At 41.9% G+C, this 15,739-nt stretch overlaps 1 protein-coding gene across 1 annotated transcript in view; it reads left to right on the top strand.

Annotated features, from left to right (window-relative positions):
* The window catches only part of LOC120548034 (heterogeneous nuclear ribonucleoprotein L-like), a 73,214-nt gene extending 61,387 nt beyond the window's left edge, over positions 1 to 11,827 (top strand). Inside the window, exons 8-14 of the mRNA XM_039783966.1 lie at positions 657 to 731; positions 3,796 to 4,013; positions 5,560 to 5,681; positions 6,854 to 7,055; positions 8,909 to 8,966; positions 9,206 to 9,304; positions 11,185 to 11,827. Coding sequence (XP_039639900.1) covers positions 657 to 731; positions 3,796 to 4,013; positions 5,560 to 5,681; positions 6,854 to 7,055; positions 8,909 to 8,966; positions 9,206 to 9,304; positions 11,185 to 11,240 — 830 coding nt within the window. The 3' untranslated portion in view covers positions 11,241 to 11,827. The remainder of the gene's footprint in view (positions 1 to 656; positions 732 to 3,795; positions 4,014 to 5,559; positions 5,682 to 6,853; positions 7,056 to 8,908; positions 8,967 to 9,205; positions 9,305 to 11,184) is intronic.
* The last annotated feature ends 3,912 nt before the right edge of the window (positions 11,828 to 15,739 follow it).

The raw sequence follows: 15,739 nt of genomic DNA, 5'->3' as shown, positions 1-15,739 counted from the left end.
ATTAGGATGCCTCCTGGAAGCCTTTCTATGGGAGAGAAGACCCCAGGGCTGACTTACTGTAGAACATGGAGATGTCTATGGATCCCACGGAGGAGCTGGAGTCCGTGGCTGGGAGAGAAGGACGAATGGACTACTTTGTTTGGCCTTTTGCTTAGATAAAGTCTGGAAATGGATGGCTGAATCGGTAGAAATGACAAAACCATGAAAACAAGACCAAATTAATGTGAAACTGGAATTTCTGAAGGATTTATTTCTATTAATAACGTGAATATCGTAATAGCCGAGTTAATTGCTGAGATCTGGGAACACATTAACATCATCAAAGATGGGTCAAGAAACACAAGCAGTCAGACAATCGGACAGAAGAGAACAAACTGTCTATTGTAATTATCCAGCCCCAGAAATAATTTGAGCTTGTTTCAAGAGCCCTCTAAAAGGGCAGTGTCAAACAGCAGATACTGATGGGCCTTGTTCTGGATTAAATACCTTTTCCCATTTTACTGTGGAGTCTTCTGACGCAAAGCCTACATCGTGAAAGAAGCCCATTGTTTCATAGTAAATTACTCTGTGTGTGTGTGTGTGTGTGTGTGTGTGTGTGTGTGTGTGTGTGTGTGTGTGTGTGTGTGTGTGTGTGTGTGTGTGTGTGTGTGTTTCAGACCGTGGCAAGGGAAGGCAGAGACAGGCCATTTTAGGAGAACACCCATCGTCCTACAGCAGCGATAACGGCTATGGTAAGACAAAGACACACACCCACACTTAGAATTAAACTGGTAACTGAATCTGCCGCCTTATACAAGGCTGCTACTTAATCTACAGTCCCCATACCTCTGAGGTGAAACTTGACACTCTTCTACACAAACACGCACACACATTCACCCAGCATAGTTGTGGACTGCCAGTCATGTGTAATGGTCTGCAGCAGTAGGTAAATCTTCACCTGCATTTGCAAACTGATCCCTGCCAATTACACTCTTTAGTTTAAGCTGTCACACACATGCACAAACAAACACACGCACGCGAACACATACATACACACACTCTATAGGGGGTGAGAAGAGTCTTCGAAATACAAGACGCACGTGCATTTCTTGGTGAACCTTGAGTACACGTGCACACGTGGATGTGGCTTGATGATTCAAAGTTAAATAGGCTACAGTTACTGAGTACATTAAGCACACATTTTTTTCAACCTTGACCCTATTTTCCAATGCATCTGCGTAGTGACTAATCTAAAAAATCTAAAATCTTTGAAATTGTTCCAGTGTTGAGTGAGTGGCAGCGGCGAACAGGGCTGCAATGTAATCCGTTAGGGCAAATGTGCACCGTCAATGTACGTCCACTTTTGCCACTGACAAGCTCAGATTGTTATTTTAAGTGTCTGACAACATAATGGGGACATTATGAAATTGCTGTTCTCCTGCCATGCTTTGGTTTGTAACTTACTGATGCCAGGTCAACACAGTAGCCCCGTTTTGTCTGCAGCTCTCCACTCTTGGAACAGCATTTTTCTTTAGGAAAATGTGCTTTGGTATAGGAAAGGTGCCCTGGAGAAAGCCACACACAAAGCCCACACACTCCACACACACACAGAACACCCAAAAAGGAAACACTACACAGCCTGAGTCACGGGCAGGCCGTGACATAGAGGAATGTATAAGTGTCTCTCATCAGTTCTGTTTTTGGGATATGTGCGATGCTTGTGAAATGTTGGTAAAATTCTTTGCCGATGTATGAACCCATATAGCCTACCTCTAAAAACGTTACCCTTAGCTAATGTGGCTGTTGTTTCTGATTGATCCAGAAACTGAAATAATGTTTCATGACGTGGTGTAGGATGTAAAGTTAATGTGTGATCGCGTTCTACTAATAAGTTAGATATGCCAAAAATAATAAAAGTATTTGGTTATTTGGCTCTAAATTTCTGTTATGGATTAATCAGACTGGCTGGCCAGGCTAAACGATAGCCATGTTAGCGATGGCTAGCTCTAATGTTTGAGATAAGGGTACATCAGGAAGGATTAATGGACATTTCAAGAGCGTCGCACATATCCCAACAACAGAACGGAAGAGACACACCTATACATACCTTTATTTACGGTGCTGTATTGCACTACATCGTTAATAAAGACAGAATAACACTTTTTCAGCTGGAGGGCCAGTGCCTGCTTGGTTTCCCTCCCCAAAGTGTCAAAAGTCAGTTTCATTCGAGCGAGCAGAAATCTATTTCGAGGGCAGAGTTTACCTGACACTGGCGGGCGCGTGGTGTCTGCTCTGTGCGTGTGTGCTGTTCTCTCTCAACACTGGACCAATTTCAAAGATTTTGTGTTCACATTAGTCACTTAGTGCATGGGAAAATAGCGTCCAGGGTTGAACAAAAAACTAAATTACCCTTTAATGTGAAATGTTTGTCATAATGCAGCTATGGGTTATATGTCTCTTGATCCAATTAACAGTAAATCAGCTGTGTTCAGTTTATCAGTGTATCACCCTACTGAACTCTTGCTCTGCATCCCGATGACAATTTAACCTACTATATATATATTTCTTGTCCTGCCTATGCATCACCTGTCTATACTTGTATATCACATTGCACTTTTCAGCTTTTTTTTTTCTGCATTTCTGCAAACTGCATTTCGCTGTCCTTGTACTTGTACTCTGCACAAAGACAATAAAGTTGAATCTAATCTAATCAGCACTGAGATGACCAAAATAAAAGAAAAGCGGCTTAATACTTTTAAGTCTGGAATCCAAAATCTTTATGTCCATCCAACTGTGAACAAATGTTCCGATCAGTCTGTGGGCTGAAGGAAACTGAGCGTAGATACATGATACTAGAGACAACGCTCAATCAGTAGCCTCATCACAATAAGGTTCACATGTATTGTGTTTCTCAAAACGGACATAGCTGTTTAATTGTGATGAGGAAAACAAAGAGCTGATACAGAAGCAGGATTACATAAGGTGAAACGCTCCTTTATGACAGCCCTCTTTTTCATGTTGCTTTTTTATCTCTTTCTTAGATCAGGGAAGACAGAAATAAAATTAGCTGTTTGATTGATAAATTAATAAGTAAACACCCTGTGTAGGTAACAGACCACCAATCCCCTTATCTGAAATAATCAGTTACATGTGCACATGTGTGTGAGCGCACATGCGTGATATGTGTGTTAAATGTTGGAAGAATTAGTGTGATTACACTGTAAGAAAAGTCCTCATTCAGCTGAAGCTAAAGTGAAGCCTCAGCTGTCGTGGGGGAAGGCGGGGGGGTTCTGTTAAGTTTGAAATTTCCTCTTTGTTTCTCTTTTCTGTGGCACCGCAGCCAGGAGAAACATTGTATTAAAAAAGATTTGCACAACATCATAACACGACACTTATTATAAGGGCATGCCAAAATTGGTTACATTTTCGGTGGTCTCTAGAGGCCAATGTGGGACTTTTTGAATCCACAGAGGAATTTAACTTAGTAATCTGATTCACTTATGATCCCTCAGGCAGCTAGAGAGAGAGAGAAAGTAAAGAATGAATGCTCATTGTTGGAGTTAATCATTGCTATATATCTGCTGTACTGGAGTCAAATGTCCCATTTAAACTCAGATAATATATCAAATGAGAGTTACAGTGCTTATATAACACTTAGTTTAGGTCACAAGGGTGAAGTGAGGTTCCTGGTAAAAAAGATTGTTTTGCAAATAGTGGGAACCCTCCTGAAGACAGCACAGCCACATCTAAAAAATAACAACAGACGCAGGCAGGGTTGTTCTATCATTCAATTCATTTCGGTCTCTGCCTCCTCAGGTCAACCCTGCCCCCTGCTGCCTCTGCCTGGCAACAGCAGGTACAAGCTCAGCTCAGTGGATGTTCCAGACATGGTGTCCTACCCTGCGCCCCAATCATCCTCCTCATATTCTAGCCATGCCCCCAGCTCTGTTGCCATGGTGAGCGGCCTCCATTCGTCCAAGATGAACTGCACCCGCATCTTCAACCTCTTCTGCCTCTATGGCAACATTGAGAAGGTGGGTGTCTTTGACAGCTTTTGCAGTTTCATGTTTATTATAGAAACAAAGGAGAGTTATAACTGTGGTTTCACAGCAGTCACTGCTGTTTGGATCGTTAGAGTGCAGGAATTGCTCACAAATGACTCCCACCCTTCTGATAATCATTTCCTTACATTGTCCTCAAAAGACTCTATACACTTACACTCTGCCATTACACTGAGAGGACTACTCAAGGTTGTCACATCCACAGTAGAGCTTTATGTAACTTTTTGAGACATCCTCAGCCCACTATGCTGTACTGCACCATAGAACATAAAACCAGATCAACTTTGGAATGTATGTCTACAGGGAACGAGGACTGAGGATTTTATCCACTCACATCTAGGGCTGGGTTAAAAATAATCGTTTCTCCAATTAAAATCAATCTTTGTTCTGATAATGATTAAAAAAAACATGGACATTGATCTTTTAATACATTTTCACTATCTGAAGTCTCTTTTATATAGGCCTTAGTGGTCCCCTAATACTGTATCTGAAGTCTCTTTTATATAGACCTTAGTGGTCCCCTAATACTGTATCTGAAGTCTCTTTTATATAGGCCTTAGTGGTCCCCTAATACTGTATCTGAAGTCTCTTTTATATAGGCCTTAGTGGTCCCCTAATACTGTATCTGAAGTCTCTTTCCCGAAATTCAGCCTTGGTGCAGAATTACAGCCACTAGAGCCAGTCCCACAATGAGCTTTCCTTAGGATGTGCCATTTCTGTGTCTGTAGCTTTAAATGCTATTGAGGAGGAGAGAGGGGGGGCAAGGTGGAGGGTGGGGGTGTGGCCTTGACCAACTGCCACTTTGCTCGTTTGAAAGCCATGATGTCTCTCTCTCTCATGGGTGGGCCAAATTCTCTGGGTGGGCAAAGCAGAGAAAGGGGAGGTAACCTTGCTCCTTATGACCTCATAAGGAGAAGATTCCAGATCGGCCCATCTGAGCTTTCATTTTCTCAAAGGCAGAGCAGGATACCCAGGGCTTGGTTTACACCTATCACCATTTCTAGCCACTGGGGGACCATAGGCAGGCTGGGGGAACTCATATTAATGTTAAAAAACCTAATGAAGGGAAATTTTCATGCCATGGGACCTTTAAAAAATAAAGTGCGTAGTTTCTGTCATCCCCATGAGGAATTCCACATGATACAAGCCTTCCGTGATCACGCATGGCTTGAATGGAACGGACGTTCATTAATATCAAAAGTTACGCACTTCAGCTTGCTTCTTGCTTGTACAATTTACTGCATTAGTTCTCTGAGAATCTCTTTTATATCCAAGCTAAATTGGTATTTTAACTGAAATTACCCTAACCTAATTGTTATTGAATCAAATTGGAAAATCGAATTGGGACATGTGAATGAGATTGAATTTGATTCTGGAAATTATTGGCAATACCCAGCCCTACTCACATTGGAAGCATACAAGGAAGTACGAAGGCCAAATCTGTTTCCCTGTCCATATGGGCACCTAACTATTGTTTTAAGCCAGACTTGAAGAATTGTGTGATCGTGTGTGCTTGTAGGTAAAGTTTATGAAGAGTGTTCCTGGCACAGCGCTGGTTGAGATGGGAGATGAGTATGCTGTGGACAGAGCCATCACACACCTGAACAGCATCAAGGTGTTTGGCAAGAGACTCAATGTCTGGTGAGAAGTAGATCAATACACACACATACATACATTATTCTAATTTTTTTTCTTTCTAAAGTTGCATATCTGTCACCATGTGGGTCAAGTGTATATGATACATCCAAACGTTTCATATCTATCTAAATTAGTGTTAGTAATAGAGATGAAGTTACCGATTATCTGGCACACTGAAAAGGCCAGTTCACAGGACCTGTGGTTTTATAGGTTTATTAATCTCTTCGTTAGTTTTTCAATTTCAAAACATTTGCCTTAAAATGTAAAAAACTAATTGTAAATGCAAACAGTCCAAAAGCCAAAGATTTGTAATGGACTATGTTATACAACAGAGACACCGTGATACTGTAATAACAAGTATTACTTACTAACATGTTAACACTTAGGTTCATTGTATGTAGATCCATAAATAAAAATATGACTATCAAATTGTTATTGATCAATTTAAAGATGCAGGAGGCCGAATTGAAAGAAACGCCAGAATTTGACGTTATGAGACTGGCTCCTGCAGCTCTCTCTGCAGATCCAGATGATATGCTGTTAGATTGCAGCAATTCTATGAGAATGACCGTCCATTGGAAAGTCTTTGAACTTTATCAGCCATTAGATACTTAAAATTTTAATATTTTTACTTTGAAAACCATGTATCAAAACTTAAACAGCCACTGAATACTTGATATTGAAACATTTTACTTTTAAAACAATGTATCTGAATTTATTTGTTCTGAATTTTTTTAAATACATTTTAAAAACCTGAATTTCAATATATATTTTTTTAACGGTCACAAATTCAGATACAAAAAAAAATCAACTTTAAGAATTTCCAAAAGTAGATTTAGGTTGCTCAGATTCATTGGTCAAATTCAGATCCAATAATATACGCAAGTTACGATTTTTCAAAGAAATTTGATTGGTCAAATTGAGATCGAAAAATTCAAGTTGAAAATTCACATATTAACATCTGGGCTACCCAGAATAGTTTAGTTTGTTAGTTTATAATGTCATGGACAGTCCCCCTTAATTAACTTCACAGTAAAAGGAGTAGCATTAGCCTCTACGGCTAATTTCCAGCTGTAGTTCCTGGCCAGCTGACAATAGGCATCCTAAAATACAATGGTTAACAAATGGATTGGGTCAGGTAACACTGGTGTTGTGTTGTATTGTGTTGTGTGCAGTGTTTCCAAGCAGCATGCAGTGATCCCCAGTCAGGTGTTTGAGTTAGAGGACGGCAGCAGCAGCTATAAGGACTTTGCCATGACCAGGAACAACCGCTTCAGCAGCGCCGGACAGGCTTCCAAAAACATCATCCAGCCTCCATCGGCAGTGCTACACTACTACAACGTTCCTCCGTGCATATCACAGGACCAATTATTGAGGGTATGCTACTTCTGTCTGCTAAATGTTTTACTTTAAGATACAGTCAAAGTATTTCCTTCCAAGATGCCTTCCAAGAGAGTTGCGGGGCATAGAAGGGCCTCGCGGGGTGTTGCGGAGCGTAGTAGGGCACAGCAGGGCGTCAAGCAAGACCATGGCAGCAGAAACCACGATTTAGGTGCCACCCCAATCCAAGGAAAACTGCGAGACGAGAAAACATAAGGACTCCGGGGACTAAGTTCCCCAGAGGATAAGTTAGTAACAAGCATTTCTGGAACATGAATGCATGCAGATGGAAAGAGAGAGGAGAGAGGAGCTCAGTGTGTTAAAGGAAGTCCCCCAGCAGTCTAAAACTAGAGCAGCAATGAGCTGGTCCAAGGCAAACCTGAGTCAGTTCTATAAGGGTTGGTAGATGAATCTGACGACTAGGAAGACAAGCAGAAAGTAGGAGGGGTGCTGTGTCTGGAGCTATACACCCTCCCCCGCCGGTCGAGGCGAACGCTGCAACTCCTCAATCCTAATTATAAGCTTTATCAAAGAGGAGAGTTTTAAGTTTACTCTAAAATGTGGTGAAGGTGTCTGCCTCCCGGACCCAGACTGGGAGCTGGTTCCACAGGAGAGGAGCCTGGTAGCTGAAGGCTCTGGCTCCCATCCTACTTTTAGAGACTCTAGGAACCACAAGTAACTCTGCATTCTGGGTGTGCAGTGCTCTAGTGGGGCAATAAGGTACTAAGAGCTCTTTAAGATATGATGGTGCCTGACCATTTAGAGCTTTGTAGGTCAGGAGAAGGATTTTCAATTCAATCCTGGATTTTACAGGAAGTCAATGCAGAGAAGCTAATACAGGAGAAATATGATCTCTTTTCTTAGTTCTTGTCAGAACACGCGCTGCAACATTCTGGATCAGCTGGAGAGTCTTAAGGGACTTGTTTGAGCAACCTTGTTGTCTAAATGTGAAGGCACTTTATTGTCACATACACATACTGTGCATGTGGCGAAATTCATTCTCTGCATTTATCCCTCAAGGGAGCAGTGGACAGCCATTTACAGCACCCGGGGAACAACTCCAGATCTAAGCCAGTGCCTTGCCTGGCTCACAAGGGGAAACATACAAACTCCACACAGAAAGGCCCAGAACGACCTGGATTAGAACCCAGAACCTTCTTGCTTTGAGGCCACAGTGCTAACCATTGGGCCACCATGCTGCTCGAAGCCGGGCATGCTGTCTAAGTGACTAATATGAACAACAATCTTTGAAATTGGTCCAGTATTGAGCGAGAATGCTGTAACGGGTAGGTGTGAACCTGGCTGCAATGTAATGTCAGTGCATTGTCAATTTCCGTCCACTAAAATGCTCTTTTTGCTGCTGACAAGCTCAGATTGTTATTCTAACAGCATTATGGAAATGATCCCTAAAGAGATACATACCTTTTTGTTAAAGAGTAAGATCCTGTAAGTAAGATTTTATTTAACGAGAGAAACAGTCCCAAAATCGCCATCGCCAAACTCACACCTACGACCTTTTCCTTAACCTAACTGCGTCAAAAGTGACGCCAATAGTCCCGACCCAGCGCGTTTAGATATGACGCTAATGGAGACTTTTACTGTCAATTACAACGCCAAAGGCACCTGACCAAGCGTCCGTATTTTAAGCGATGGGAGGGAGAATGTTATGCCAGACTCCATGATGCAGAGAGGTTAAGTGACTGAGGTTAAGTCTTGTCTAACGGAGCCGTGTGTGTGTGTGTGTGTGTGTGTGTGTGTGTGTGTGTGTGTGTGTGTGTGTGTGTGTGTGTGTGTGTGTGTGTGTGTGTGTGTGTGTGTGTGTGTGTGTGTGTGTGTGTGTGTTTTGGCAGCTGTGTACGGAGCATGACGTGCCCGGCTTCGTCAAATTCAAGATGTTTGATGCCAAACGTAAGTAGAACTTCAGTGTGAGATTTTACTAGGTTCTTGTTAAAGTTTATAAAGTTCATGTTCTCCTTTTGTAGTAAGTCTGTGAAACAATTTTTTTTTTTTTTACTTTGCTCTGTGAACTGTTGAATTTGAAAGTGATATAATTTAGTTAATTACACATTACTCCCTGTCTATCCTGTCTTTACTCATCTTGTTTTTACTCCTCTCTCTCTTTCTCTCTCTCATTGTGTCTCTCTCAGCCTCCTCTAAGACCATCTCTGGCTTGTTGGAGTTTGACAGTAAAACGGACGCTGTGGAGGTTCTTACTGTTCTCAACCATTACCAGATCAGGATACCCAGTAAGTCTGTCTGAACACCTCCTGTCCCACAAGCATTCATATGCTCAATGTCCACTCTGTCAACATCACATACAGCGTGGTTGTGTTTACACCTGTATATCCAATAAACACTTTGTCATTCCCTGTCCATAATGCTGGTTGACACGTCTTATTTCCTAGTATTTTTGGACCCGGGCAAAAGCAATGTTTTGTTTTCAGATTTAATATTTCATGGTAAAATACATACTGTAAAATAATCCAACTAAATAAATACATGCAAAGGAAGGAGGAAGGAGGAAACCAAAAACATCTCACATTGAATCGAGTGTCATTAAATGTCCCATGGCATGAAACTTTCACTTTTATGAGGTTATTTAACATTAATATGAGTTCCCCCAGCCTGCCTATGGTCCCCCAGTGGCTAGAAATGGTGATAGGTGTAAACCGAGCCCTGGGTATCCTGCTCTGCCTTTTGAGAAAATGAAAGCTCAGATGGACTGGAATCTTCTCCTTATGAGGTCATAAAGGGAAAGGTTACCTCCCCTTTCTCTGCTTTGCCCGCCCAGAGAATTTGGCCCACCCATGAGAGAGAGACATCATGGCTTTCAAACGAGCAAAGTGGCAGTTGGTCAAGGCCACAGGCCTCAGATACAGTATTAGGGGACCACTAAGGTCTATATAAAAGCATCCAAAAAGCAGCATGTCATGGGACCTTTAACCACAGATTGTATTACTGTACAGAATGTTTCATTTTACACGTGTGGTACGGGTGTGTTGTGCTCTTAGCTAACCAGTGTTACACTTTTAGATATCAGTATCAGTCGGTGGGGTTCACTTCATTTTGTGATGATGTAAGTAGTATATACCGTAATCACATAACTACAGTATTGCATTTGTATTTATCCTTTATTTATCTAGGTAAGTTGATTGAGAACAACTTCTCATTTGCAAAGACGACCTGATCACATTCACACAGTTCCACATTGGAAGCTGCCCAGTTATAACCACAGTCTGATCTGCTGGCCACCGAGCAGTTGGGGTTAAGGGCCTTTCTCAAGGGCATGATAATAACAATGGTAATGAGGGAGCTCTTTCACTTTCCCCACCCATTTTTTATCCTGCCATTCTGGATTGAACCCAGCGACCTCCCGGTCACAAGCTCTCTTCTCTAACCTTTAGGCCACCACTGTCCTGTTTGGCAAACATTCATTTATTTATTTGATAAAGACAGAGCACATCAATAAACATCTGTATAAACAACTAGATATAACCATGCCGGAGTTAGCAAGAATGCTAATTTACATCCATAGTCCCTAGGCAGGTAGTCTGGATCAACGGATAATTGCCTGACACACGCCGCACGTGGCTCAAGCGCCAGATGTCCCTCCCCTCCGCTCTCTGTGTGTTGCCCTTCTCAAACTCTGTTCCCTTCATGAAACATCAACAACCATCGAGCTAGCAGGCTACATGCTGAAAATGTTTTGAAGAAAATTTGGATCATGCAGTAAGGCAGGCCTGCTTGGTTGTTTCGGGGGATGATTGTAAAGATTTACAAAGAATATGTTTTCTACCCGGAAATTGCTGTAATATAAGCAAACATTGTGATTGGGTCTATACTTGACTATGAGTAGGATGTGTCTGTATCCTGAAGGTTAAAATAATATCTCACAGTTTCACCTGCTGTCACTGATCACTGATTCATCTTCATGTATTAATTTATTCTTGTTTTAGCTGTATTCATTTCCTGGACTGCACCTTCTACACTCAATTCACCCCTGTGTGTGTGTGTGTGTGTGTGTGTGTGTGTGTGTGTGTGTGTGTGTGTGTGTGTGTGTGTGTGTGTGTGTGTGTGTGTGTGTGTGTGTGTGTGTGTGTGTGTGTGTGTGTGTGTGTGGTTTCAGATGGGTCCAACCCATACACCCTGAAACTGTGTTTCTCCACCTCGTCTCATCTATAAAAAGCTTCAGAGCACAAGAAGAGGCTGCTGAGGCAGATGATGGCTGACCTCTGACCTGAGAGAGGGACCATGAGAGACAGACACGCAGACAAATGGACGAGAGCTATATGAAAAATGAAGAGAACGAGAGAGAGATGTGGCCTTCAAAGGAGAGAGATGGAAAGAAAAGTGTAGACACTGTCACTGTCTCCAAACGCACACCATCATCTTTCCATCCAATCACAACTCAACAAGCTGACAGACTAGTGACTCGAATAAGGTTTTCCTATTGTCGTGTGGGCCGACTGGAGGACACTGCTCATGTGTTTGTCCCAGAAGTCTTCACTGCATGGTGTACTTGTCTTTGAGTGTAGACCTAGACTTACAGACAGACAGACAGACAGACCGACACACAGACACACAGACACAGGACAAGGATCTACTCTGTGGAATCTACTGTATATCACTTCAGTGGCAGTGAAACATCTCTTAATCTGTGCACATGGTGACTGAAATATTTTAACGTTTACACAATGGTGGAATACAGTGTGTTGTTTTGAATTGTCATTGAACATATACAGTAAATGTGGCTAAGATTTTAACAAAAGTTCTTATTTAGGGTTCTTTAGTGCCCTGGCAGCAGCAAGGCATAAGGACAGAGGGGTCACTCCACTGTTTGGTCCGGCCATTTTTGCCCAGAGTGAGATATCTCTTGTTTAGTTTGAGGTGGATATTCATGGACTCTTAACGGTTTGGGTGACCCCTCTGACCTCGCTTTTCCCCTCCCGCCAGCATGAGGTCAGATTTCTTGACATGGTATCTGGAAAACTCATGGCAGGATTTCCATGAACTTTTCCACGAATATACATGTTTCCAAAAGGATGAATTTTAATGTTTTTATAATGCTACTGTTGGTTATTTTAGCCCTACCTTCATCTGTCCCACCACCAAATGTTTTAACCCAGACGTAAGAAATATCAAACTCTAATGGGCAGATTGGCATGGCATTTACTGAGGACAGGATCCCTTCTTTACAATTCGGACATTGTCTTCCCCTTTATCGCCACCTCTGACCAAAATTTCAACTTTGCATACAAAATATCTGCCGTGAAAGTTGCCCAATCACATTCATGTTCCCAAAGAGATGGACCTTTTCGATTCAATGCTTCTATTCTTTCTCTAGCACCACCCTCAGAACAAATGTTACATTTTTAACCACATTTTGGGTGAGGCTCTAAGAATAGCAACGTTATTGTGCTTTTTGTTCTGTCTTAAGGCTTAAGGCTCTGACACACCAACAGTCTGGCGAGGTCGGTGACTCGAGTCTGTTCGGTGTGTTCCGTGCCGTCGGAGGAGCCGTCGGCGTCCATTTTGGCCGATTTGACTTGTTGAATCGGCCAGTGGGCAGTGGACTCAACGACCAATGTGATTGGTGGAGTGCCTTGACTAGCGAATCAGTGCTTCTTCCACAAGAAGAAGAGCTGACAACGCCAGTATCTTCTTATTACTCGCCATGGTATTTTCTTCCGTTCAGCGAGTAATGACAGCAACCATCCTTCTTGACTACTATCACCACTCTCTGATGAAAACAGTGACTGACGACAGCATGCTCTGTGTTTACCAGGTCTAGAGAGATGTTCCGTCATTTCCGGTTTTCAGTTTTTGGGCGACAATACAGATTAGCGCTGCCTGCTGTTATGGAGACGTATTACGTGTCACGCACGCGCAGAACGTACTCTCAAGTCGGCGTCGCTTCGGTGTGTTCAGAGGCACTTTTTTGACCAACTCAAGGAGACTGATCAGTCCGACTGCCTTTTCTGCCGACGGTTGGCCGTCGGGTTGGTGTGTCAGGGCCTTTACAGCCTTTATTGGCAGCGAGCATGGTTTCAGACTATAAGGCTTTTATTTTGACGACCGAGGCACTATATGTTATTGGGAGCACCAAAGAGAGCCTTGTAAAGTCAGTAATTGAACAGAGAAGGTAGAGCTAACTAAAAGTAATGAGCAGTGATGGTAGTCCATGCACTATGAACATTGATCGCAGCTTGACATAATGATTTCAGAAAAGTAAAGTTTCATCAGCCTCCAGGTAAAATTAATCATATTAATCTGATAATTCCATTATTACATATTCAATTATTGTCTAAAATAATGGAATGCTGTAGAATAAAATAAACTGTCAAATATTATAATGTATCTAGAAGACTTTTCTGACTTTACTCTGACCTGCTGTGACATATTTACAATTCACTTAAAGAATGTCACTTTAATATTTGGAAAAAAAAAACATGTAATAGGGTGAAACTTGTGATAGCTCTGTGTCACTCAGTATTGTATACAATGTTATCTTTTATGAGATTCATCTGGCTCCCAGGCTAAGCTATTTGTGTTGTACATGCTAGATGTTGGCTTTTCACTAAATATATAACACATGTACGTTGATGGGCCTCCATCTGCTACTTCCTGTCATTTCCTCTTGTCTCTGGTCCTTTTGTTTGCTAAACCCACCAGACTCAATGTAAATAATCAGTAATGTTACCATCGTAAAATACACTTCATTCAAAGTCGACAGAAACAAAATAAAATTATGAAAAGCAGTTTTGGTTCATCTTTCCACTTTTCTAACCATCACAACTCTAGTTTTGGTTGAAATAAACACATAGTTTACAGATTTACATGTGAAAATATGTTGGCTCTATACACGCTAAAAGTATTGCTTTTTTAAATGGAGTCTGGTGGGTTTAACGCTAGCGACTTCAGAGCTGTTTCTGGTTAAACAGAAAGCTCTTTAAGAGGTTTTAAAGGTCTATATCTGAGTTTCTGCTCTTTAGTAGTTTGGGCCATCATTCCTGTCAGGAAACATGCTAACAGTTTACTCATCAGCCTACTTGCTGTGATTTGTGGCCATGCTGCAACCTAACACAAGACTGCTTTTATCTAAGTCTAGTATAACCTTTTATAAGAGGGGTAAATGCACCTGAAATATCTATTACACATAAGCACGGATTATTGTGCACAACTGCTGTGAGAGCAGTTTGTCAAAGTAGAACCAGGAAGTAGCTCTCCAGTTTGGTAGAAATGGGCAGATATTCCCTTCAAATTAAGTATGTATCAATTCTTTCTTTGATGTACCTAAAAATCAGTATCACCTCGTTTAAAAATAAATATACCTTTTTGCAGTGCACATGGAAAACTACTGGAATTACATGACATTTTGCTTTGTCATATTAAACAGCATATTCATTTTTCTTGCTATATCTTAATTTTATAATCTAATGCTCATGCAAGATTTTGTTTGTGTATTTTTGTTTGTGTATTTTGCACACACTTTGTGAATAAATAGGCTACTTTAAATCAGAGTTGATGATTGGACACAGTTGTTTGGTGAAGCACAGTAACTAGAAGCATAGTGTCTCTGTTGCGTCCTGTATCTCATGTTTGTCGGTGTTTTAAGCCCCCAACGTCTCCATCCAGGCAGCGCTGCCTGGAAGGCACTAGCATTAGGCAATGGTTAGGGTTAGGGTTAGGGTTAGGTGCCTTGAAGTCAACGGTCGCAGCTTTGCCTTGAGGTCGATTAGGCAATGGTTAGGGTTAGGGTTAAGACCATTTTATAGTCGTACTTAAAATCGACGGCATACGTAGCCTGACGCACACCTTGCAAAAAATGTAACTACACTTCGCAGCGACGCACGTCGCTTGGCCGTGGCTTGGTAGCGTTGCATTTCCCCCGGCTCGTTTCCTGGTTCTCCTTCTCCATAAACAACATGAGATCAAGGAGAGGGTTAACTTCTCCTGCTCCAGATCTCCCACTGTGGTCAGAAAGAACAGGGGAGACACTTTGGTTCTCTCACTAGGACTCTAGAGTCACTACTCACTCTGAAGATAATCACCATCACTCTCTCACTTCTCCCTCGCTCAACACACTCCCCCCACATACACACACATGCCGGCTCGACGCGCACACCAGCGCACAAGTATAAACATCAGGCCACTTACGTAGGCTACGGCGAGAGTTCTGCGTGGAGCCTCCGCACAACTGTAAAAACAGCCTTTAGGGTTAAGGTTAGGTTTAGTTGCCTTGAAGTCAACGATCGAAGCGCTGCCTGGAAGGAGACGTTGGGGGCTTAAAACACCATCGAGTGTATCTCATGTAGGACATGCAGATTTTATTGCGGGATCCACCATTTGTTAATTAAGGCATGCTTTTTGTACATAATATGTAAATAAGAAAAAGGTTTTGACGGATGAATCCCACTTAGTCTGCAGTGAAATGATTGCTCATTTAGATGCTGTTTGTAGGACGATCTCTTACGGCACTTGAATCTTACTGTCTTTCTAAGAAGGTTTTATTTATTTCTGTTTACATATATTACACCTTTAAAGGGGTTTGATAAATAAGGGCTGTTGTTACTCTGAAGCTGATGTGAGTTTTTTCATCACAGGACTTGACAGTATGAGACAGATCTGCCGGTTTCTCACGACTTTTAAGGCTGTAAAGGTTTAATGTTGTTAATAGTCTG

The sequence above is a fragment of the Perca fluviatilis genome, chromosome 19 (assembly GCF_010015445.1).
Source record: "Perca fluviatilis chromosome 19, GENO_Pfluv_1.0, whole genome shotgun sequence".
In the NCBI taxonomy this organism is placed as follows: domain Eukaryota; kingdom Metazoa; phylum Chordata; class Actinopteri; order Perciformes; family Percidae; genus Perca; species Perca fluviatilis.
Note: the sequence above shows the minus strand (reverse complement) of the source record. Positions and strands in the feature narration are given on the sequence as shown.